This window comes from Hyperoodon ampullatus (genome assembly GCF_949752795.1).
Source record: "Hyperoodon ampullatus genome assembly, chromosome: 8".
In the NCBI taxonomy this organism is placed as follows: Eukaryota; Metazoa; Chordata; class Mammalia; order Artiodactyla; family Ziphiidae; genus Hyperoodon; species Hyperoodon ampullatus.
In genome coordinates, this window is record NC_136921.1 from 44,212,415 (window position 1) to 44,237,409 (window position 24,995).

The 24,995-nt window shown below is 40.4% G+C and overlaps 1 protein-coding gene across 3 annotated transcripts in view; it reads right to left on the minus strand.

Moving 5' to 3' along the window:
* Positions 1 to 704: 704 nt before the first annotated feature.
* Positions 705 to 24,995, minus strand: part of MYO1B (myosin IB) — a gene marked incomplete at its 5' end in the record, with an annotated part of 150,348 nt that continues 126,057 nt past the window's right edge. The window contains 11 exons of one of the 3 annotated variants that reach the window (XM_079710739.1): positions 705 to 973; positions 5,900 to 6,027; positions 7,736 to 7,888; positions 8,545 to 8,677; positions 11,776 to 11,882; positions 13,752 to 13,886; positions 15,514 to 15,588; positions 18,779 to 18,865; positions 20,676 to 20,762; positions 21,030 to 21,116; positions 22,385 to 22,453. In XM_079710739.1, coding sequence (XP_079566865.1) covers positions 850 to 973; positions 5,900 to 6,027; positions 7,736 to 7,888; positions 8,545 to 8,677; positions 11,776 to 11,882; positions 13,752 to 13,886; positions 15,514 to 15,588; positions 18,779 to 18,865; positions 20,676 to 20,762; positions 21,030 to 21,116; positions 22,385 to 22,453 — 1,185 coding nt within the window. In that variant the 3' untranslated portion in view covers positions 705 to 849. The remainder of the gene's footprint in view (positions 974 to 5,899; positions 6,028 to 7,735; positions 7,889 to 8,544; positions 8,678 to 11,775; positions 11,883 to 13,751; positions 13,887 to 15,513; positions 15,589 to 18,778; positions 18,866 to 20,675; positions 20,763 to 21,029; positions 21,117 to 22,384; positions 22,454 to 24,995) is intronic. The other 2 variants (XM_079710740.1, XM_079710741.1) reach the window with 2 other exon arrangements.

Below are 24,995 nucleotides of genomic sequence, written 5' to 3' on the forward strand. Positions count from 1 at the left end.
GGTGAAAACAACACTCTGCAGATATTAGCATATCTAGGATCATATATGATGTTTACCAGAAACAGGAAAATATAACCGTACTGGACTGCTTCTGTCACTTTTTCTAAAATAAGAATGACTCTTTTCTACCGTTAAAAGCAATTACAAGAGATCCGAACACTTTAAAAGTCCTGTTCAAATGTCAGTTTTCTCTTTTCAAATAGAAACCACACATAGAGGCAATTTACCGAGTCATATATCAGTATATCTACTTCCTAGGACCAGCCCTTCTTGAAGTATATATTGTTAAAGATCATACTACAGGGTTCCTAACAAATGCTGTCCATCATCAACAGTTACTGTTTTGGTCTCAACACTTTCAAACTCTCTTAGCCCTGGGAAAGCCAGCACAAACCAGCCAGAATGCAATGGCCTTAAAAGAAAAAAAAAGGTTCCTAATAAGTTTTCGTATCACCTAGTACAGTGCCTAGCACAGGGTAGGCATTCAATAAATAGTTGATCCATGGATGTGTTAAGACCGTTTCCTACACTTAGATGTATTAATGATTTATGAGTAATATGTTGCTTTAGGGCACAAAGATCTAACATGATGACTAAACAAGGAACACGCACGACATGGCATAGATATTGTTAGTTTCTACAATCCTGTCCCAGGATAGAAGGTGTACTTTGAGGGTTAAAACTATTCCAATAGTAAAAACTGATTAGTCAAATAGTTTTATTTTGCCAAGGGGCTCTACCAGTATTAACCTTTGGCAATTCCCAAACATACAATGAACCCAAACAAAACCAAACCAAATTGCACTGTTACAGAGAAACGAGTCCATGGAAGCAGAGGGGAGGCGCCAGTTAAGGGACAGCAACTTCAAGAAGACGGTTGTTTTTTCGCTTGCATGTTGGGACACTCCCGTTTTTCTGGTTGCCCTGAATAAACTTCACACATACTTTGTCTTGTCTGAACTGCACCAGGAACCTAGGAGAAAAGAATAAGACAAACTGAAGAAAAGTACCCACTAAACAGCTGATGATTACAGTAATACCCGCTTTTGTTTTTTAATGGATATTTACCTTGACAAGTATTCCCCCTTCCATCAGCCCTTCTAGCCACAGGATCACACCAACAGGTATTACATTGCATTTGGCTTCCAGTGGCCATAATTTAGCCCTAAGTAAACGCAAGTTCATTAGCTCATCATATTCCTATACCATAAGAAGGGCTATGAATAGTTATTTACATGTTTCAGATGGAAAGATGAACGTGCTATTTTCCATGTTTCTCCATTTCTGCATAGCAAAAATATTAAATTATCAACAAATTGAGAAAATGCAATACAGAATTTCAGAAAAGGGGCCTAGGGCTTCCCTGGTGGTGCAGTGGTTGGGAATCCACCTGCCAATGCAGGGGACACGGGTTCGAGCCCTGGTCCGGGAAGATCCCACACGCCGCGGAGCAACTAAGCCCGTGCGCCACAACTACTGAGCCTGCGCTCTAGAGCCCGTGCTCCACAACAAGAGAAGCCACCGCGATGAGAAGACCGCGCACCGCAACGAAGAGTAGACCCCACTCTCCACAGCTAGAGAAAGCCCGCACACAGCAACGAAGACCCAGTGCAGCCAAAAATAAATAAATGTAATAAATAAATTTAAAAAAAGAAAAGAAAAGGGGTCTAGAGACACTCCAGACTATGGTTTCCAAATGTTGGATATTTACATATATCCTACACATCTTTTTTCATATCTACACACTAAACAAATGTTACAAAATAGCTGTGACCTACTGAATAAAAATGATGAAATCAAGAGTCTGCCAGTTATATTTTTAATATCCACACATACATAAAAACCTATCAGTGTACACCTAAAGCCACCTCTTATGCCACCAGTGGTATATGTGGTACACTGTGGGAAACCATATACTCTAGGTCAAATCTTTTCCTTTCATGGATCACCAGCAGTCAAGTGCCTGCCCACAAGATTATCTGTCACTCCTTCCTACAACAGACATATGACTGGCTTCCCCCTGGGCTGGGTGCTGTGAGGGACAGACATCCAGATGTATAAATTGAGGTCTCTGCCCTCCAGGACGGCATCACCAAGGAGGCATGAGGGCAGCATGGCTGGACCAGAACCCAGCCCTTCCCAGCTCAAGGGCTGTGCTCTTTTCTCTCCACCATCAGAATCAGTGTAATGTTACCATGCTTTCGGTTATGTTTCTCAGGGAACTGTTTTCTGAGTTACTGGCATACAATTAAGTGAGTCACTCTAAAAACCATGTGATGGGTCACATGCTCACTGGCACCCACGACAACAGCTCTGCTCTGTACATGTTAGTCTCTGTTTCAAGGTCTAAAGAGGCCACATTTTGCAAACATTAGCTACTGGAGTGAAACGTGACACATAAGTTTGTACTCATCGGTGGTACTTCTGAGCTTTCAAATGGGCTGTTTCTTTTCAACTTGAAAGCACTAAAAAAGCAGCTCTAGTTCCAAATTCGCCTGAGATCTCTCTCCAGCATGTATACTTATATCTATGTGCCTCAAAGGAAAAACAAAATCTTTCAAGTTTAACATAAATAATCAAATATTTTTACATTTTAATTTTTAAGGACCACTTGTAGTAATAAATGTACGGGGAGTTCTTTTCCCAGTAACTTTAGCATACACTGGCTGTCTCTGTGTTTGCAATTCATGACCGTGATTCACTCTAGAAATAACAGTAACTAAACCTTACTGAGTATTTATCACGGACCACACTGTTCTTACTAAGTTACACATATTAACTCAACTTTAAAACAATCCTATGAGGTAAGTACCATTCTTTATCTCTATTTCATAGAAGAGAAAACTGAAGCCTGGCCCACAGTAAGGACAGAGAATCAGAGAATCCTCCTACAGCAAATAATCATGTCAGATGCACGATTTCACAGCACCAATAAAGAACTTCACAGTAAAAGGAACATAGATTAGTTGTTTGGATTTGAAATATTCAGAAAAACAACTGTATAACTTAAATAATATATGTGTATGTGTGTATTACATGTATGTGTGTATACATGTATGCATATACACATGTATATTTAAAATACTGAATAGAAAAATTCACTTTAGTTTCTATTACTATAGATTCATTTTTAGAAATACTATAGATCTTATTTAAGGTTACCCTTAAAATGCAATCTATTTACAGATTGAATAGTTTGGGAGTTTAAGGACTGGGGATTATAAGGCAGTTGAGTCTCTCACTGAATTCAATTCTCCCTTCTACATGTGCAGGTTAAAACTGCTCTAAGGAAGTAACAGGCCTTTGACTTCCCTCCTGTAAACTGACATATAGGGATTGTGGAGACTGGGTTTGTTAGAATAACTACTTCTACTTCTGAAAAGGATCTACTGAGGAAGGTCCTGGTCACCGCACAGTATGCTGTTTACAACACTGGTCTGTATAGTCTGCAAAAATACGTCATGGGCACCCCTCCCCATGACTCTGTAAAATTTTGTTTAAAATGCTCTCCAAAAAGGAGTATAATCCCTGCTTGAGAGCTCCCAGAGGTTATGAATCAGAGGCTACATGGGAGCCTTGCTCTGCCACGTGGCTTCCTGCACTGCCCAGGAAGGGACCACGGTGCTAGGCAAGCTTCCATCAACTATTTTATTTTTATGAGACCAACCAATAATTAGGAATAGGGGAAGGAAAGGTGTTCCGGACTGGTTTATAATGCTACTAAACGTTTGTTTTCTTCACGTGGCCACACAGAATCTTCGTGTTTATTAAAAGCCTACACAGCTAGAACATCACACTCCTCTTCTGTGACAAGCAGGGTCCCTGCCGCCCTGAAGCAAACTATCCCCATCAGTGTTCCGAGATCATGTGCCTCGAACAGAAATTGTGAGAGCCACTGGAGGGGTCCTGTGGTTGATACAGCACATGGCACCCCCAGAGCCCCTCAGGAGAGTCACAATGTGCAACAGGACTGCAGAGGCTCTGGGAGGTGCTATAGTGAAAAAGGACTGCACATTCCTTCACAGCACATCACTACTAGCATCCTGCAAAGGCAGTGTTCTCAGAATGCCAGCTTGGGAAGTGCTTAAAAGTAGCAATCCTTTGTGGGCTGGATGTTGGCGCGATTTTCTCTGCAAAGATGGCCTTATTAATGTAGCAGACCAAATGCAAGGCTGCTTCATCCATATATCAAGGAGCTTCTCCATCTGAACACACAGAATCTTTCCACGATGAGTGGGAATGACCAGTCCAACCAAAACAAGAAGTATAGTTTCCTGAGTTATGAAAAATTTAAACTAAAGAGAGTTTAAAGATCTAACAGCCCTCACAGCTTAAAACCTTAATTGACTGGAACCCAACAAGCCCTTATCTTTTTTCCTAATTTCCTTGTTTTATGAGAAAGGACCCAATCATAAGGAAAGTTATTTTGTGTAAATTGCATTTTCCAATAAAGGCCAATATCCCCACAGCCCCGCGCCCCCATCTAAACACCATTCTTAGAACAATGAACCTAAGGTTCTGTCAATCCTAACACATCAAGGAGAGTTGGTTTGGTTTACAAGGGGACAGGAATGGGTATGAATTTATTTTAGAGAGACTTTTATAAAGACTTGAGATAGAATAATAGGCTGGCAAAATCGTCATTAGTAAATAAAATCATTTCCTGAGCGATATGGTGATGCAAATTTTTACTCTGCGGTCAAGGAAGTAGATACACAGATAGTAAACAATCTATTAAAAAGTAATCAAGTAAGTGTCAATCCACATAGTAACTAAAATTCATGTCAATGATCTCATACTGACAGATTGAATAAATGGAGGGATGCTCCAATCTGCATACAAATCACATGTCTCCATAATCAGAGCCCTAATGTGAAGCAAAAAAAGCAAATTTCAAATTCATAGCCGTCTTGACACTAGTGGACCGCTGTCAACATGGAACACTTACTCTATAACTCTTGTTTATATGTGAGAAAAGGTATCTCAAGTACCTAACAACATCCCCAACCGGCACTCCTGACTTCCCCTCCCCACACCTCAGCCACCCCCAAACCCCTCTTTCTTCAGTGTCAGCTACTGCAGTAAATGGTACCATGTAGGCTCAGGCCCCGAACCTAACACCCAGTCTGTTAATAAGTTCTCTTTTTCCTTCAAATCACACTCAGAACCCGACTACTTCTCACTACTTCCTACTCACACCCTAGCCTAAGCCTCAACGTCCTTACCCTCAACAGCTCACAGAGGCTCCCAACTGTTTTCTCTGCTTTCACTCTTGCCTCGCTAACAGTCATTCCCCATGCTGCAGCCAGAGAGTTCTTCAAAAACCATAAATGGGATCACGTCACATTCCTGCCCATAACCCACAGTGACTTTTCATCAGCAGCAAAATCTCAATTCCTGACCTCAGCTACCAGGCTCTATACAGCCGGGTCCCTCTGCCTCTTGCTCCAGGGTCTTTCCCCCCCATTTTAACTCTGCCACCACGTCCACTCCTGCTTCAGGGCCTTTGTACCTGCTGCCTCCCCTGGAAGGCATCTCCCTAGATTCCAGTTTCGATTCAAATGTCACCGCATCAAAGAGGCCTCCCTGATCTCCATATCAAAATTAACACCATCTGACCTTTAACCTGCCTTTTTTTCTCCACAAGCACTTGACACTAACCCAAGTCACACCTCCTATGTATTATTTCGTCTGTGCATACTTGTCTCCTCCACTAGGATGTCAGGTATGTGAAAGTGGGGACTTGGTCAGTGTCACTCGCTGCCCAGCCATCATCTAGAACACATGCCGGACACATACTCGGTACTTAATAAGTAGTAGTTGTAAAAATGAATGAGACCAGATCGCTCAGCTAAAAAAGTAAAGTGAAAAGGCATATTCACACAATTCATGAACATACTCATCAGAAATTTCAATATTGAGCTTCTGTTTGGTTTGGCTCAGAGTCGTCCGATAGAGCTTGGTGGCCATTTCAATCAGGTGATCACTGCTGAAGAGAAAGTCTCCTTTACTAGCTGCTTCCGAGCCCTGAAAGGACACACCAAGAGTCAGGTTATCATAATTAAAGACAGCTCAGGAGGTACATGTTTACAGGTTTGGCTGAAAACACATTTATAGTCTCTTTAAAACATCAGCTCCGGGCTTCCCTGGTAGCGCAGTGGTTGGGAATCCGCCTGCCAATGCAGGGGACGCGGGTTTGTGCCCCAGTCTGGGAAGATCCCACGTGCCGCGGAGCGGCTGGGCCCGTGAGCCATGGCCGCTGAGCCTGCGCGTCCGGAGCCTGTGCTCCGCAACGGGAGAGGCCACAGCAGTGAGAGGCCCGCGTACCGCAAAAAAAAAACAAACAACAACACATCAGCTCCTGAAGTCCATCCTCCCAAATAAACAATAAGGACAAACACAGTATTTCTTCCAAGTTGCTCCAAGCACTTTAGTAAGGTTACCTAACCCCTTGCCACCCCAAGTTGGTCGATGGACCAGAAGCACCATCCGCATCACCTGGGAGCTTGTTAGAAAAGCAGACGCTCAGGCCTGACCGCAGGCCCACTGCAAATGATTCCACAAGAAGACCCCTGGGTGATCTGTTTGCTCACTCAGGTTCGAGAAGCACTGACCTAACCTATAACTCATTCTGAAAGGGCTGTTCTAAAAGCTCCTCCATGATTTGGTTAAAAAAATAAGAACAACAACAACAACAAAAAAGACTTCCAACAAATACCCTCAGGCAGTGGCTTTCAACCTTAGCTGCACAAGGGACCCACCTGGGGAGCTTTCAAAATACAGGATGCTTTTGCCCCATTCCAAGAAACTCTGATTCGGTTGGACTGGGGAAATGGCCTGGGGACCAGCATATTTTAATATATAATTGAGGCTTGGAATCACTGATTTAATATGCTCCTTTAGGCTAAAATCCATAGTGGGGAAAACAGGTTGAACTAAGCTTATGGGATTTTCTTATGTTTAGAATCAGCTAGATAGGTTACTATCTATTAGCTAGGTATATGTACCTATAGATGATTAATATTTCCTGACATCTGTTTATTCAGTGACTATTTGTTATGTGACAGGCACTATGCTAAAAGCACGTTACATAGTTTCTTTTCACCCTTACAACAACACTATGAAGTAGGTACTAATATTGTCCCTATTTTAAGAAAAGGAAAATTAGGTAGGCATATTAAAGTTAAATGACTTGGCCAAGGTCACTGTAAAGTTAGTGACACCAATACCAGAGCCTACACTCTTAACCACTCAGTTCAAGCCAGTAGGTCTTAGTTAAGCTGACATTAAAAAATCTTTAGGTCAAAATTACTAGGCAGTTGTTTTATTACAGTTGCATCCTTTAATTAAAAACCACCAAATTAATGATGAACAAGAAGACATTTACTAATTTAATAGAAGAAACAACAGAAGGAAGTATAATTTTGAATATCTTGATATTTCTAGGAATTAGTCTCAAAATAAGGCACATCATGGTGGGTGTAAACAAAAAGCTACTCAGTGAAAAGAGAACTCAAGTGAACGAGTCAAAAAGAGTCATTAATCTTATTCAGTTACTAAAAAACCAAGCCTGAGATTTTACATGAGTGAATATAGACCAAATTTGCAGGTCGGTAAGAAGAATATATAAACTTCAAGTAATAGGATTATTCACATGTGGAAAATTTTAGATCAATGTCTGAGAGATTGGACCAATGCAGAAATCTTTCAGTCAAATCAATAGTTAAAGCTTTACCTCTTTGAGGTGGACGGCAAAGAAGCCATCATTTTGTGAGCTCATCGATACTTTGGTTACATCCACCAGGGGAACCTCTGACTTGATCTGTCCAGACTTTTGATCAGCAAGAAGGAGATTATTATTTGTTAAGAGGAAAATCCGGGATGTACTCTACAAGAAACCAAAACAAAAAAGGATGTAAAACCAATGATCAAAAATACCCCAAAAGAGTTCATGAGTTTAAAGCATTGTTATTTGTAGAAATGTAGAAAATATTATTCTAGTATTTTTCAGCATGCACACCTACGTAAACGAGAACACACTAAAGAACATAGACAATCTATTTTAACTCACAAAAATTTCAGAGAACAAGCAAATTTCCACCTAAGCTTAAAGGTAAGAGAAAACAGCTCCATTCACAGTAACTCTGTAGAGTATATGAAATGCAAATTTTTTTGAAGTATAGTTGATTTACAATGTTCTGTCAGTTTCAGCACACAGCAAAGTGATTCAGTTATACATACACACACACACACACATATATATATATTTTTAGATTCTTTTCTGTTATAGATTATTACAAGATACTGAATATAGTTCCCTGCACTATACAGTAGGACCTTATTGTTTATCTATTTTATATTTAGTAGTGTGTATCTGTTAACCCCAAATTCCTAATTTACCCCTCCCCACTCCTTTACCTTTTGGTAACAATAAATTTGTTTTCTATCTCTGTGAGTCTATTTCCGAAATGCAAATTTTAACATTCAGAAAACTGTCCCAACTGATAAACACTTCTTACAGGTCTTCAGGGTTAGCGTTTTTACCTTCCCATTAGCACGGTTAATTTTGTTCACCACTTCAGCAATGATAATCTTTTCTTCAATGGCATCTTTGAGTTTCTTATACTTGGGATTCTTGTTGATTTCCAGGTAAGGCCCTTGGAATGGCTGCCCAACACTAAAGGAAAAAAGTTCCTCACGTAAGAAATGGTTTCACATGGAAGTACTACTAACTAGAAAAAGGTAACAGGTCAGTTGATTTTGAAATTCAAATTTCGAATATATATATTTTTTTCTTTTCTTTTTTTAACATCTTTATTGGAGTATAATTGCTTTACAATGTTGTGTTAGTTTCTGCTGTATAACAAAGTGAATCAGCTATACACATATACGTATATCCCCATATCCCCTCCCTCTTGTGTCTCCCTCCCACCCTCCCTATCCCACCCCTCTAGGTGGTCACAGAGCACCGAGCTGATCTCCCCATGCGATGCAGCTGCTTCCCACTAGCTATCTATTTTACATTTGGTGGTGTGTATATGTCAATGTTACTCTCTCACTTCGTCCCAGTTTACCCTGCCCCCTCCCCATGTCCTCAAGACCGTTTTCTACGTCTCTGTCTTTATCCCTGCCCTGCCCCTAGGTTCATCAGAACCAATGTTTTTTTTATTTGGATTCCATATGTGTTAGCATACGGTATTTTTCTCTTTCTGACTTACTTCCCTCTGTATGACAGACTCTAGGTCCATCCACCTCACTACAAATAACTCAATTTCGTTCCTTTTTATGGCTGAGTAATATTCCATTGTATATATGTGCCACATCTTCTTTATCCATTCATCTGTCAATGGACACTTAGGTTGCTTCCATGTCTTGGCTATTGTAAACAGTGCTGCAATGAACATTGTGGTACATGACTCTTTTTGAATTATAGTTTTCTCAGGGTATATGCCCAGTAGTGGGATTGCTGGGTCATATGGTAGTTCTATTTTTAGTTTTTTAAGGGATCTCCATACTGTTCTCCAGAGTGGCTGTGTCCATTTACATCCCCACCAACAGTGCAAGAGGGTTCCCTTTTCTCCACACCCTCTCCAGCATCAACATTAGAGAAATGCAAATCAAAACTACAATGAGGAATCACCTCAAATATATTTTTGATGTGATCATGGCATTTGGTTGGTAAGACTTTGATAAAAATCTTATCACATGGAACAACCAAGAAAGAAATCACTCACAAGTAGGACAGCCAAGACCCGTGTGCATGGCCTCACAGGAAGGAATAGGTCATTCCTTTTCATCTGTTATTATAAGGTTAACAGCTGCCTACACAGGATTCATTAATATCTTTAAACAATACGTAGCAATGGTAAAAAGAGCACAAATCATTAGCATCACCTGCTCCAGAGAAAATTTTCATTTTCTCACAGAGAGTAAGGAAATCAGTAGGCCTTCTGGGGAAGAACAGATGCAGGGCAACCACTTGAGAAGAAAACGGCAGAGCACTTAATATTACCATGTAACTCTGGCTCTACGTAGGCCATATATGAAAGAAAAATCGGGCCTTTCCTCTTAGGATATGCCCCTAACTGGACAGAGGTGGCCAAGGTAAACATCCAGAATCAGAGCAGTTTTCTTCCAAACTACTTCTTGCAAGAGGCATGATCATGCACACGGCACCAAGGTGGCTTTCCCTAAAGACCTGTGGGGTGACCGGGAGGCTTCTTCAAAGACATCAAGGAAAAACCACGGCTTCATTTCGAGCTATAAAGTTCTGGCAATTTGCAAATACAACTGTAAATGCTTGTGTTGTGTGTGGAGGATCAGGGAGGAAAATCCACGTAGGTGGTCAGTGTTTCACGGCTCCCAGGACAGAAGAGGCTGGCACCCCTAAGGACGGCCGCTTCACACGGCGGTGGGAGGGTAAACGATTCGACCTCTCAGTGCTAGAGGGTGAGCATGCTACCATCCCCGAAAACTAATAAAACTACCCAAGAGGACTTGGCTTGATATTAACAGTTTTTGGTTGTTGTTCACATTCAAACACCTTTTTAATAATACAAAGTGCTAACAGTCTTTGAATTTGTTTCTTCAAAAGTGCATTTTTTTCTCCTTCCAGTTTCTAAAGAGTCATCCATAGGGAATGTTAATTAAGGTCACTGTATAATGTAAAGACATATAAAGAAAAAGTTGAATGAATTAAGTTGGTGGAGAAAGAATACAGACAATCTAACTGTTTGAATACGCTTTACAGAGCAGGTACTTTGAACAGTGTTGGATTTAGATGCTGTGTTTGATTGAGGAGAGTGTACACCCCCTCAAGCAGCCAAGTCAGCTGACCAAGGAAGCTGTGTCATTTAAAATATCTAAAGCAAATGAGTTTGGCAACTTATGTTCATTTAATCCTTTAAGAAGAAGAGCTTTCAAATATGTGTAGACGTAGAGAATACACACACACCACACGCAGTACGTGTGAATATACTTAGCATATAATGAATTTTTATTTCTAAGACATTCTTTGGGAAAAGCTAAAAGTTGTTACAGATTTGGCTTGAAACTGTACAATCTACTTTTTTAGAAACATCAGATGTAAAGGGGATAGGAATTCTAGGGGGAAAACGATGAGCTTGGGAGATGTAAGAATATTCTGATAAGCAGTTTTTACCAAGAACTTCACTTGGCAAACTTGCAGTTGGTGTTCCTTCTTTTACTGAGTACTTGGTATCTACAATAAAGGAACTGAACTTGCTGCAGAGGCCAGTGAACTCACAGCCAATAAGTTAGCCGACCAAAGGCCACCACAGGCCAGTGCCTAGGCAACACTCAGAAAGTGACAGACTGGCTCATTCTTCATTTATCTTACAAATGAGATTCTGACCCAGCTTGTTAAAGCAGGAAGATTGGAATGGTGATTACAGTGGACTGCCATAAGAAACCAGCTAGTGTCCAAAAACTACAGAAAACGAATGGGAATTTACAATGTAAATTTATCTTAACAGCCTAGACAATTTTTATTTTAAATGACAACTTCTAATTATTTAGGAAGTGTTCAGGTAATGCCAATAGAGTTAAACCAACAAATGTGATCTCATTTCTCAAAGTATACTATGGAAGCCCTTGCTCAAATGCGTTACATTCATATCCAGCTGATCATAAAATAATTCATGAAATTAAAAATCTGTGTATTACTAAAATCAAAACCCACTAGAAAATGCCTATGAATATATTTGAGAAACTTTTAAAATATTGACTTTTATGGGTAAAGCAAAGCCATAATACCTAGATGGGTATAAAGCCTTCTTGTCTTTGAAGAGTTCACTGGCTTCTAGTTTCTCTTCATAAATAAGTTTCTGTTGGTCTGTGAATTGGTCCCTGTATTTTTTACACTGTGAGATATGAAAAGAAGAAAAAAAAAAGGACATCACTTATATAAATAAATCATTACTCATCCTTAAATATGCTAAGTCAATTTACCAGCAGTAAGTATAATCGTAAATGTGTATGAAATATTCATTCAAAAGGCCAAGAGAATTTTTCCTTCCTCAGCTTTAAAAGGTTGGTCTTGGAAAATGTCATAAAAACTACTGTTTGTATGGCAGAACTTGCGATGCTATTTCAAAACATCTGGCCCGGGCCCCCCAGGAGTACCGTTTCCTCCCACTATGATGTCAGCCCTTGGACATCCACAGTCCTGAGCTATCATACTCTTTCAGAGGCTCACAGTAAGGAAAACATGGTACATCACAACCCAGTGCACATATTTATAGACACACATATAGACAACTTACACAAAAGCTTCACCAAACAATACTTATCCTTTCTACGATGTCGTATGTTCCGTTATTTTCTATTGTACTGTATTTCATTTTAAAATGCTGGTAGTAATCAACTAAACTGATTTCATGACCCACAAGTATGCTATCACCTATAGTTTGAAAAGCACTGTTCCGAATCCTCCATTACCATTTTATAACGTGGACATGGGACCTGAGAAATCTTCCCTTCACCCGATTCTGAGATTGCACTGAAAGGAGACGGGGGTGGTGGGAGGGGCAGGACCAGGTTCTTTAGATGAACTCTCTAAGAAATTGAGTTCAGGGGTGGTTGAGGACCACCCACATAATCATATAAAGGAACGTTAGCATTGCTGCCCACCCGTAGAATAAACTCATCCCTCTCATTCTCCACCCCCAGTTCAACGGAGGTAAAGGCAAGGCTCAGGGGCAGGGGAAATGACAGGCAGAGTGGATGCCCAGCATTAGAGGCTCCCCATCATTACTTCTGAAAATAGTTTCCATATCAGACTCAAAGGGGGAGATGAACATTGAAGACACTGGCGAATCTTGCCAAACTGACTCACTAAGTTAGGGAACAGAACTCAGAATCCAGTTCTATACGCTGTGCTGGTATCACTGCTCAGGGATAATGTCTCTCTATACATAATTGATTCAGTTAAGAAGAAGCCCATAGTACTGGGCAGGAAAGTTTCCCAGAAGACGTATCCATCAATCGTTCACTTACTAAAATACAAGGCCTTCAACCTAATGATTTCATTCTATCTGAATGACATATATTTAGCATTCCATATATCAACTAAGTTATTGAAATGAAGCCAACCTCTGTACAAGTACCTCATGTATTCCACACAGAGCACCACCTAAATTACATGTTATGCTCTCATATAAAATTAAGTGAGCCAAAATATAAGGCCAAATCAAGTAGATTTTCAGCTTCCCTTTCACTCAGGTAGGGAAATTTTAATCTCTTTAATGTCCTTTGAGTGACTTTAGAGCTTCTTCCCCCCTCAGTCCATTAAAATGTGTGTGTTCTCATGTGTGTCTACGTATGTCTTCGTAGAAAGTAAACTCATACAATTTTCGAGACTTTACTACTCACAAGAAGACGTTCAAATTTTATTACTTCTACCTCCAGCAAATATTTCTTCAACTAAAGATGAAAACAAAAGTGAAAACAAAAAACTCAACTACTTGAAAGCAACTGGAATCTGGACGGGAAAGACAATGCAGGCTTGCTCTTCCCTTCCCAACCACGGATGAGACAGGATGCCACAGGAGCACCTGGGGCTCTAGGAATTCTCACAGAAAGCCAAGCACGCTGCCAGCTTCAAAAACACCAACTTCCTCAACTAATTCTCCTTGAGGCTAGAGGAAAATTCTGCTTTTATGTAACACTCCTCAAACACTCAACATATATGATAAGAAGTCTCTGAAAAAACATAGCAAGACAATTTTTACCCTCCACAAGTGGAAAATCCTTTTTAGCTCCTTGTGAGTAGAATCCAAGAATAGGTAAGGTCTTGATGGCCAATTCTTATCTATCGGAGATAAGGAAGGCACCTTATTTTTCATTTCCAAGAAGTATTTTTGCACCTGTGTTGGGTTTGAGAGAAAATACCAGATGAGTAAAATACACCAGAAGAAAACACTGTTTGACATAAACCAGACTCAAAGAAACCAGTCTTTAGTGGAATTTACCAAGTTTTAGTCCATAAGACTTTGTAACTCTTCTGGAAAGTTTCTATTCCCCTCTTCACATTGGTTGGAGAAATCTAAGCTCCACCAAATGGTTAAGAGAAAAGAAGAATACTAATGCGCATACTAATTTTAATATTAACATTAATACTAATACCAGTCAACATTAGCGAGCTGCAGTGTTTGACAGGTAGCCACTAGGCCCAGGTGGCTATTTATACTTAAATTTTAAGTAATTAAAAAAATTAAAAATCCAGTTCGTCAGTCACATTAGTTACATTTCAAGTGCTCACTAGCCACGCGTGGCTAGTGGCTACTCTACTGAACAGCAAAGATACACAACATTTTTGTCACTGCAGAAAGTTCTACTGGACATCACTGCTCTAGAGCAGCGGTCCCCAACCTTCTTGGCACCAGGGACTGGTTTTGTGGAAGACTGTTTTTCCACGGAGGAGGGGGATGATTCAGGCAGTAATGCAAGCCATGGGGGGCGGCAGATGAAGCTTTGCTCGCTTGCCTGATGCTCACCTCCTGCTGTGCAGCTCGGTTCCTAACAGGCCTCAGACCAGTACCAGTCGGCGGCCTGGGTGTTGGGGACCCCTGCTCTAGAGCACTTAACATGGGCCAGGCACTGTGGGAGCTTTATAGTGTTACTTCACCTTAATCCTTACCATACCTCTACGAGTTTAATGCTATTATTATCCCCATTTTACAGATGACAAAATGAGGCTCACAAATCTGTGAGTGGTGGAGCCAGCTGTCTCCAGAGTTTGCACTCTTCACCACTACATCTACTCCTTGGAAAGATGGAAGGGAACTTTAGAATCCATCCCGGGAGAGGGGCATAGCCTTGCTCTCCCTCACCCCTCCACCCACTAGCTTGTTTGCCAACCTTACTTTGCAGCGGCTCATGGCAGTTTAGCAGGGCAAGCTCTTGGCATTCCCCTCAAATTCCTAGGCTGAAACCCTAACCCCCAAAGGGATAGTGTTAGGAGGTGGGGCCTTGGGGAGGTAATGAGGTTGAGAGGAGGTCATAAGGGCAGAGCTTCCTAGATGGGATTAGTGCCCTTAGAAGAAGAGACAGGAAAAGAGTTAGCTTCTCCTTCTCTTTCTCATGTGTGGAGACCAGGAAGAGGCCCTCACCAGAACCAGTCCATGCTGGCACCCTGATCTTGGGCTGTCCAGCCTCCAGTACTGTGAGAAATAAATGTTTATTGTTTAAGGCACACAGTCTATGGCATTTTTGTTATAGCAGCCTGAACTAAGACACCTGGCTTTCTTGGGTTCACTTTCCCCGAAGTATGTTCTCTCTGTCAAAGAAGAAGAATATTTGATTAATCACGTACAGGCCTCTTTCTGACACAATTCTACTTGAATTTTAGAACCGATGATAAAAAAGGTCACAAACTCTCAGTGGCACAGTTATGATTTAATTGTTACCAAATAAGTCACATATTACTGAGTTGGTGCTATTAACTAGTTAATGCAATAATGCTAATTAGCCATATGTAAAGTATAAACTTACAATTCTCTGAAGTGTAAATTCATAAATTTTCTTTCCAGCATTGGCTCTGAAGAATTTCCTGTACTCCCTGCGGACCTTTAAAAAGAAGCAGCAGAATACAGAGGTTAATACACGGCCAGCAGATGCCCATAAAGGTGATACACCACTATTAAAATCGAACATAGATGGAACAAGTAAATGTATGAGTGTCTTTCTGGATACAGTAAAATACTTGAAGCATACTGAGACAGTGGGTTTTAAATTGGAGAAAAAGAAATTCAGAGATGCAAGATAATACCAGAGTGTTTTGATGTTTTTAATCCTCTTAACTAGTTTTTAAAGAGCCTGACAATCTGATGAGAAACGCTTTATAGGCATAGCTGCAAACCCATGACAAATCAAAATACATTCCAGAAAAAAATTATATAAGGTAATTTTCACTTCAAATTGTTCTTAGAAGGCAAAAAAATGCCTGAAGAAACATATGGCAGTTTCCAAAAGCCTTGCATATGAAGACAGGACTTTAGTACTGCATACTGAGAAGTGAATGTGACTAAAAATAAAATTTAAAAGGAAGATACTGAATGATCATTATCTCCCATTTAGGTGCATTACTTTTTCTCTTACCTCTATTCCCATCAAACTGTCTACTAAAACTAATCACAGCACTTAAGACATCATATTACAGTTTTAGTTTACCATTTCTTCCTTGCTATATTGTCGTATTTACCTTGTATACTAGTGTCTAACAAATAAAATAACAGGTGTTTGCTAAATGAATGAATGATAGCTAAATTTGGAAACTGAGGGGGAAAACACTTAAAATGTTTATCATCATTCAGTTATAAATGGGAGAGTTAGAATTTAGCAAAATATGAGCCTACTTGAATAATTCAGACATTATGTATGTTTTTCTTATATCTTTAGCTTTCCGGGTTCAATTGCACATGTTCAAAATATTTCTACATTAGGGACTGTAAACTAGCAAACTAGTAACCAAATTGTTTGTCGAAAAATGTTTTATATGCACATTTTAAAATTAAGACGTTCACACAGGAATTCAGGCTGCAGGTTTCTCTTACAATTTTCTAAGATCTAGCAACAGTGAGTCCTATTCCCACGTGACAAAGACTGAGTGGACCAGAGCAGCCGTTGCTGCCTTTGGAAGAGAGCTGTACCCTCCAAACCGCAGGAGGCCCGCCGTTCCTACCCTACCTTCCATCTGCTACTTCCCTCGTCCATGTGACCTGCCTGGTCCCTCTGGGCATTTGAGCACCAGACCTATTCTCTACATCTGCGGATTATTAAGGGTTAAAAATTCTCCCATACACCACATAGGCAGTTCTTCCTTTAATTCATATCTTATGTTACTGATTATCATTTCTCTTTTAGCCATGGAGTTGCCTATAACTATTTCAAATCTCACTTAGAAGGTTAGAAGGAACAAGAAGAAAAATGATACCTATTAATTAGCCCCTGAAATTGTAAGAGTGTATAAAAGCAGAGAAGTTAAAGCGCATTTCATGAAAACATACCCTTAGAAATATACTAGAAGTCCTATATTTACTTGAATTTCATTGTAACTGAGCTCAATGCAACATTCTTTTTGATACAGGACAGGCCCTTTCTCCTGAAAAACAGCTACACACAGAAGAGGCCTGGTGACAACATGCTGGCATATAGAATGGGTTCCCTTCATGGGCCCTGGGGTCTTAAAAAGGGTCCACTGAACATTGTAATCAATTCCACAAGAATCAAATCATTTAAAAGGGCAAAATTGCTGTTCATATCAACATACTTGTTTTTTTAAAAAAATACAAAATTATTACATTCTTGGACTTCAAAGATGTTTAATCTTATAACAATAATGGTAACATATTAAATACTCCTGTTGTGTGGAAACTGGAAAAAAAAAGACAGTTATGTCTATAGAGTAAGCCCAGTTAACTTCAGCTAAAACAGTATTCACCTGTGAACTGAATTTGGTTTATAGGATGCTAGCATACACTCTAAGCTAAAAGTACTTTTTAAATCATATGCAATTAGTTAAATCCAGAAAACTGAAGATAAACATGATGTTGCTGGTAGAAATCATTATAGAGAGTAAAAATCCTGACTCAATTTTGTTTGTTCCTTCCTTTTATGAAAATTAGAATGCAAATCAGAATGTGAATAAAATGGGAAATAAAATCCTCCGTTTTAACTTTAAAAAAGTAGTAACAGAACTTGTTCAGAATTCTTGAAATAGAACATCTTAAATTCATATTTAAGTTACTTCTTAATTACCTCAACAATTACTTGATGAATATTCATTATAATAAAAAAGTTAATTTACTAAAAGTTTACAGGCTAAACTTTCAGGGAAAAACGCAGATTGTTCAAAGCAGAGTTTACAGATACTGCTAAAACAGTTCAGGTTCAGAGTCAATGGTTTCCTGGAGGATATTCAAATATTTTTAAAAAATGAATTATTATAGTATTATAGTAAAAATAACAAAGAGGAAATGTCCAAAAAAGGCCTAATTATCCCAAAATGACAATATGGATGGCTCCCTACAGTGAGGGGTTACTGAATATTAGGAAGACAAAATCCTTATATTGCCTAAAGGTCGTTCTCAAGGTTTTCCAGAGCTCAGAGTCATATTCACTAACATGCAAGCTTACATCAAGTAGGAAGTATTGCTTGAAAATAAACCCGGCCCTAAATTAGAGGGCATTTGAATCTAAAGTTCTCTTTAACCTGAAAGATCTACTGCTGGTCTTATTTGTCAAAATCTGTACATTTATGAAAAACCCTTTCGTTTCTATGCTGAACAATTAGAACGATGGGCGCTTTGAAGAAAGCTCTGTTCCAGGAGCCGTCAATGGGACAGAATCGATGGGTAAAGGGAAACAAAAGCCCAATATCCCCAGGCTGGTCACTGCAATGGTAGGTCAGCTTCTAAGCTCAACTGCTGTAACTCTGTCTCCTAAATGAAAAAAAATCTTCATCCTCATAAAGAGAACATTAAACAGAACTTGGATAACAAAGAATAAAATATGCTACATTACTATTTAAAGTAATATGCTATTACTTTAAACTTATTATTTAAAGAAAGACAATGCAATAAAATCAGAAAATTTGGGTGTACAGGTTTGTTCTCAAAAGGAAACCAAATTAGGCAAGATGACATTGTAAAAGACTGTGCAGACCATGAGCAAGCATAATCAATCGTTTGGTCAGAGTTAGTAGGTGCTAGGCTTCACTGAGTTCACCGTGGACAGAAAGAAGAGGTTGAGGAAGTACCTTCAGTCCAAGCCAGTAAGCCCAAATGACAGCAACTGCATGCTTACGCCTAGCCTCCTCCTTCAAGCGTTTCAATTCCCTTCGAGCCTAGAATGTTTTAGATGGTAAATAAAAGAGACAGCCCAATGCAGACAGCACAAATGACCAGAAAAAGACACCCCACCAAACAGAAGAGCCAATTTATGTATCAGGATTTCAGAATGAAAGAGAAATGGTGCACAATCATTTAAACCCAAAGCATCAGTGTCAGGCTAGCATAGTCCCTTGTATTTTCAGTGCATTGAGACTCTGTCCCAGAGGAGGGTACCTGAGGGAAGCACTCCCCTGCCCTCCCCCTTACTTCCATTCTGTTCCTTTTCTCTCCCCTGTTCTCTCTCCCTCTTCACTCCCTTCTCCACACTCTCTCACTCCCCTCCCTCATCAAAGCCTTAGATCTGTGAGTGGCACCTAATGATTTACTTAGACTTCCCTTTGCTGCCAGCCCACGGGGCTAAAGAGGCTGTGAATTCCTGAGTTCATTCATTTGGACGTATAAGAAGACAGCTCTTGTGAACAACCATTTAGAAAACTGGAAGGAATAAAGGCTGCGTCTCTGAAGTTTCCAACAAAAACAACAAAACCCCCAATGTTTTCCAGTTGGAAAATTAGAAGTAGCATGTATCAAAATTCAATATTAGGTAAGGCCCTAAACAGTGAAATATATGGAAGCAAGATAAAAAAGTGAAATAACTCTTAGGTTTAAAAATCAATCTTAGGGAAAAATTAATCTGAGGCATGCTATTTTAAAAGACAGGAACAGACAGGCACTAACGTTTCATTACATCCCAGTACTCAGACTGGGAAATGGATTTCTCTCATTCAGTGGGGAAATCCCAGAGTAATTGTCTAGGAGTCCCTCTGCCTCTGCTAAGACAGTTCCCTCAGTTTATAAAAGGGAACTAGTTTGTTCCACACAGGTTTTCAGGGGAGAACACAAATGAACAACTTTGGTTAGTTTGTGGCAAGTTAACATCCTTATGGCAAATGTTGACTTTTCTCATTTTTCTCACAAGACAGGTTTATAATGTTGACAAGGTAGACTTAAAAACATAGGACCGTAATGATATTTGAGTTTCTAACTGGGATACACATGTTTAGCAGAGATGATCTTTGATTTTCTAAGTGACAAAAACATCTAAAATGCTCCCTCCCTTGGGATATGTGAAACGGTCACAGAGCCCACGACTCTGCCTGGGGATTAGTGAGAGTATTTCAGGAGGCTTTTGTTTCTGAACACAAACAGCTGATGCCGAAATTCCTGGGATTCTTCAGGGGCAATTACAGCTAGCTTTGCATGAACATAGCTTTCTGCTAAATCACAGATGATATTTCTTTTCACATATAATATTTTGCTTATAATAATCAACAGCTGCCACAGTGAGCCTAAAAAACAATTCATTCATGGATTAATATTTTTGTCGAGCATGCGTTAACGGTGTTTCTATTATTAACAGGGTGCAGAAGACCAATCGAAACCCAAACTTTAACATTCCCATCATGCCCCCGTCGCGCACAAAAACACCTTCAGAAAACTGCCAGGATACATTAGGGGGGTAAAAAACAAACAAAAAACCCCCCAAAACTAAACATGCATGTTACTTGAGAGTTTAAAAAAAAGAGCAACTATGCTAGTACCTCATTAGTAAGCAATTAATTAGTCTTTTTTGCCTACGCATGCTTAAGCTTCCTAATGTGCTCTTGGCACAAATATCTCCAGGGTTATTTAAATCTGGCTACTAGGACATGCGCCAGTGTGAGCCACTGTTAACTATGGGTCTTCATCCCCTGAGATGCTAGAGATATGGACTGATTATTGCGGATTCCAGGATGGAAGTGACGGGATGTGCATTTCAAGTACCTTAGATCCAAGCCAGTAAGCCCAAATAACTGCAATAGCATGTTTATTCCTAGCCTCCGCCTTCAGCCGGCTCAGTTCCCTTCGCGCCTGTGATGCATTTGAAAAGGAGTTACAGAAAAGTTTAAAGGCAAGAAAGGTTACTGCTGATTCCCAATGGAGAAAGAGGAAGAGAGACACCGGTCACCATCAAACAGTAAACACAAAAGCGTGTGCCACCACCCCACACCGAAACGCTGGAAAGAGCAAGAGGCAAACACGTGCTCAGGAGCTTAAGCCAGTGAATCCCGAACGGGAGGGTCCGCTGCTCCACACCTCACTCCTGACCCGCTGCCTTCCCGGGCGTCTCTGGCCTACCTGGGTACCATGCCAATACGCTGCGATGGTGGTGGCTGCTTCCTCACAGCGCTTCTGATGCTTCAGCTCCCGCAGGATTTTTCGGGCCTAAAGCACAGAATGACCCAGAAAGATAGAAAATTAACACCAAAAAACTATATCCATAGTGACTTGAAAAAAACTACCTGAAGAGATCGTCATAATCCCCCTTCTCAAGGGAAAAATCAATAGCTTAAAGAAAGGAAAAGGGAAGGTTGCTTTATTAGCCCAAAATGGACCATGAGAAGGTGGTAAATGAAGCCATTAGCAAGCATGACAGTGTAGCCCCACTCAGATAGACAGCGGCCTCCCACGCCCTGACACGTGACAGGAAAACACCTGACCACAGCAATACAAACTGGACACGGCAGATGGAAGCAACAGTTCTCAGAAGGTGGTCAGTGGATCTCCAACGATCCACCAAAATCCACTTGATCACTTTTATTATTATTGTCTGGAAGGAACTGTAGCTGTACTTTTTTTTCAAAAGAGATGGCTGAAAACTTGCTATAAAATAAAATTATCTCACTGGTTCAGTACTAGTGGCTTCTTTCCAGGAGTTGCTTGAAACTGATTTAGTGGGGGCCAGGAGGACAGCCGGTTTGGAGGCGAACCCTGAGTTCTGCCTCTGAAGTCTCTAGACTGGACGCCTGGACCCAGGACTCGGTAGTAGGTCAAAGAAAAACCTGCAGGCAGCAATTTCACTTACTCTGAGCACACCAGACTTGTATTTGGCCATTGCTGTGGGACAACTACTAAGCACCTGGGCTGCCCACAGGCCTAGACAAAGGGCAATGGAAGCCGCAGGACTCCTGAACCAAGATTTGGCTTGTGGGCTATAGTGTGCTGACTCTGAATCACACTTTGGCAGAAAGGACCCAGAACCAGGTGGTGGGTGCGCTAGGACAGCCAGCGCTTAGGATCTTTCAATCATGATGGGGCAGCCTGCAAGATGGTCACAGGGAAGGTATGGAAGGCATTGTGCTGGGGTGCTGAGGTATGGCAGGGCTCACAGGTATGGAGGCAACAGTGTGAGACAGCCTTTTGCACTACAGCTTCCCTCGCAAACAGGGGGCAAGAGGATATTGAAATCATGTACGGTATTATTTCAAGGACTTCCTGCTCAGAGAACAAAGCTCTTGAAAAGAAAGCAGGAAGCAGCCAAGACATGGTGTAGGGCCGGAGCTTGGCCCATAATATTTATTTTTTCCATCTGACTGTTTACAGGGTAGGCAGGAGATGAGGAACCCTCCCCTGCAGGGTGAGCCCAGAGACATCATCCTTTGTAAAGAACATGAAAACCTCACATAAATAAGGATCACTTCTTTTAAACTCACCTTCCAACCCCGGATATAAGACTGAATTACCAAGGCAGAGCTCTTTATCTGTTGATACCTCTTTTGTTGCTGTAGGGTGAAAGGGGAAGATATCAGCAATTCCATTTACATATCCATAACATGCACACTGAGAAAGAGAATTTGCTCACTTAGTGCAATGAACTCTTGATCACCCATATTCTTTCTGGGAACCAATAAGTACAGAAATCAAAATATCCAACCATCCAAAATTATTATGATTAATCCAAAGTTTGCTTCAAGGATGGTACATATAATTCATTTCTAAATGACTCAGGACCCACCATTTTTAACATCTGTTCTTTGTGTCATGCTGTTATATACAACATCGAGCACATAGCGGATACCCAGTGAACACACATGAATGAATACACGCTGAGTTCTGCATCTGCTCCTAAGCCTTCTCTCTTCTTGGTGCCATTTCTCAGCGTGCTACTCACTGGGTCAGCCTCTAACGTCCCCAGTTCCTTTTAGGTTTGCTGCTTTTACTGCCTCAAGCTGGGAAATCAGCTAACAAATTTAAGTCAACTCCTATCAATCGACTAAACTTTATTTATTGAGCTCCTACTCGCCATAGAGCCCTTCAATAGAACCGTGAGGATGTTCAGCTGCAGCAGAGGTTATTTCCAGGTGGGGAAGGTTAAGGAAGACCCAGTGAGATCTTCCCAAGAGTGGGCTCGGCAAGCTCGACACCCAGAGGCCCTTACTTCCAGGGCCAATGCCTTGGAGAGTGGAGGCTGCTGGAACACTATCCCTAGAGAAGTGAGCGCTTACTGTATTTCGTGGGGAATATTCACTACAACGTGGGCATTTGTGATGAAATTTCACAGCTTTTCAAACAAAATACTGAAGTCAGGCTGTGACTCAGACCCTGGAAATGGCAGACTGCCAGCTCCCTTTCTCTGAGGGGGAACAGATGCTCTCAGGACTCTAGGCTATGTTCTGGAAGCTCAGAGAAAATGAGCAGCTGAACAAAAGAGGGTGCCAGAGAGAAAGGCAAAGAGAACCCTGGGACCCTGTACAAGTCACTACCTTCTTTGGGCCTCAGTTCTTCATCAGACAACTGAGGAGCTGGAAAATCTCTAAGATTCCACACGGAGTGAAAGTCCACGGCTGTAGGGTCTAAACTGTACCTACAATATCTGACCATCACTTCTGACATTCATTTGGTACCTCAATGTCTTCTTTTAAAATTCCTACATGGCTTGAAAATAACTGTCTTTAAAATTCACCTCAAGGAGCCATGAAATATCACAGAATATGGATTTTAAGATAAATAGTAACTGAAAATGGTCATTCGGAAAATCTTTGAGTTATGTAGTCAAGGGAAAATCACTGGCTTGGATAACTGTAGTTAACTGGTGGAGGTATTTACAAGCATACCTTGTTTTATTGTACTTTGCAGATATTGCGGGTTTTTTTTTTTTTTACAAATTGAAGGTTTGTGGCAACCTTGTGCTGTCAAATGGTGGCTAGCATTTTTTAGCAATGAAATATTTTTTAATTAAGGTATGTACATTTTTTTAAAGATATAATGCTATTGCACACCTAATGGATTACAGTATAGCATAAACATGACTTTCATGTGCACTGGGAAACCAAAAGATTTGTGTGACTCGCTTTATTGCAATGTTTGCTTTATTGGAGAGGTCTAGGACCAAACCCACAAAGTCTCTGAGGTTTGCCTGTAGTTCAAATTCTAAAACAGAAGTAACACCAGAGCAAAATTAATACTTCCTCTAAAGTTTGGGCTATTATTTGTTATCATTCTAACTCTCAGAATCACAAATTAATGATACATATGGTGACTTTTTTAAAATCTGGAGATAACAAAAGCTCTATATTGGGAGGGAGGGTGGAAATAGCACTTGCTATTTTTGGTTCCTTGCCTGTTTCTCCTCATCCTTCTGATGAAATGGCCCCTTCCAGAAGGTCCTCCTTGACCACCCTATCTAATCTCCAGTCTCCCCATTATTATTTATCTCAGTTCTCTATTTCCTTCCTAGCACTTACTACAATCTGTCATTGTTCTATTTATTTGCTTAAATGCATATTGTCCCTCACTAGACATGAACTGTATGTATGAGGTCAGGAATCAGGTTGTTTGGTTCACCTTGCTATCCCCTGAACCTGGCAGAACAGAATAAGGGTTTCAAAACTATTGGTAGAATTCAATATAGATGAATTCAAAACTTGGTGTTTCTTAATGATCTCAAAATAAATAATAAAATGGGTTCCTTGAGGACTGGCTATTTGTGGGTCCTCCCTTTCTCAGGCAAACAGAAAACAGAGCGTTATGAATCTGCCAAAGGGCCAAATACCACTGCTATGTGCACCCAGGTTGGTGACAATAGTCTTCTGGGCCTCTGCAGAATACATGTTAATGAACCTATCATTAACGTGGCTGGCTAGGGTCATACTTTAACACTTGTACTGTTGGTTATACTCTTTTAACTTGAGGAAGCAATTTTAAAGATATTCTTTTAAAGATCACATAATTTTTCCTTACTTTTCATTTAAGTAACTCATTAATTTCTAAAACTTGGAAATTATACACTAAAATGTATTACATGAGAACAGGCCAGCATAAATT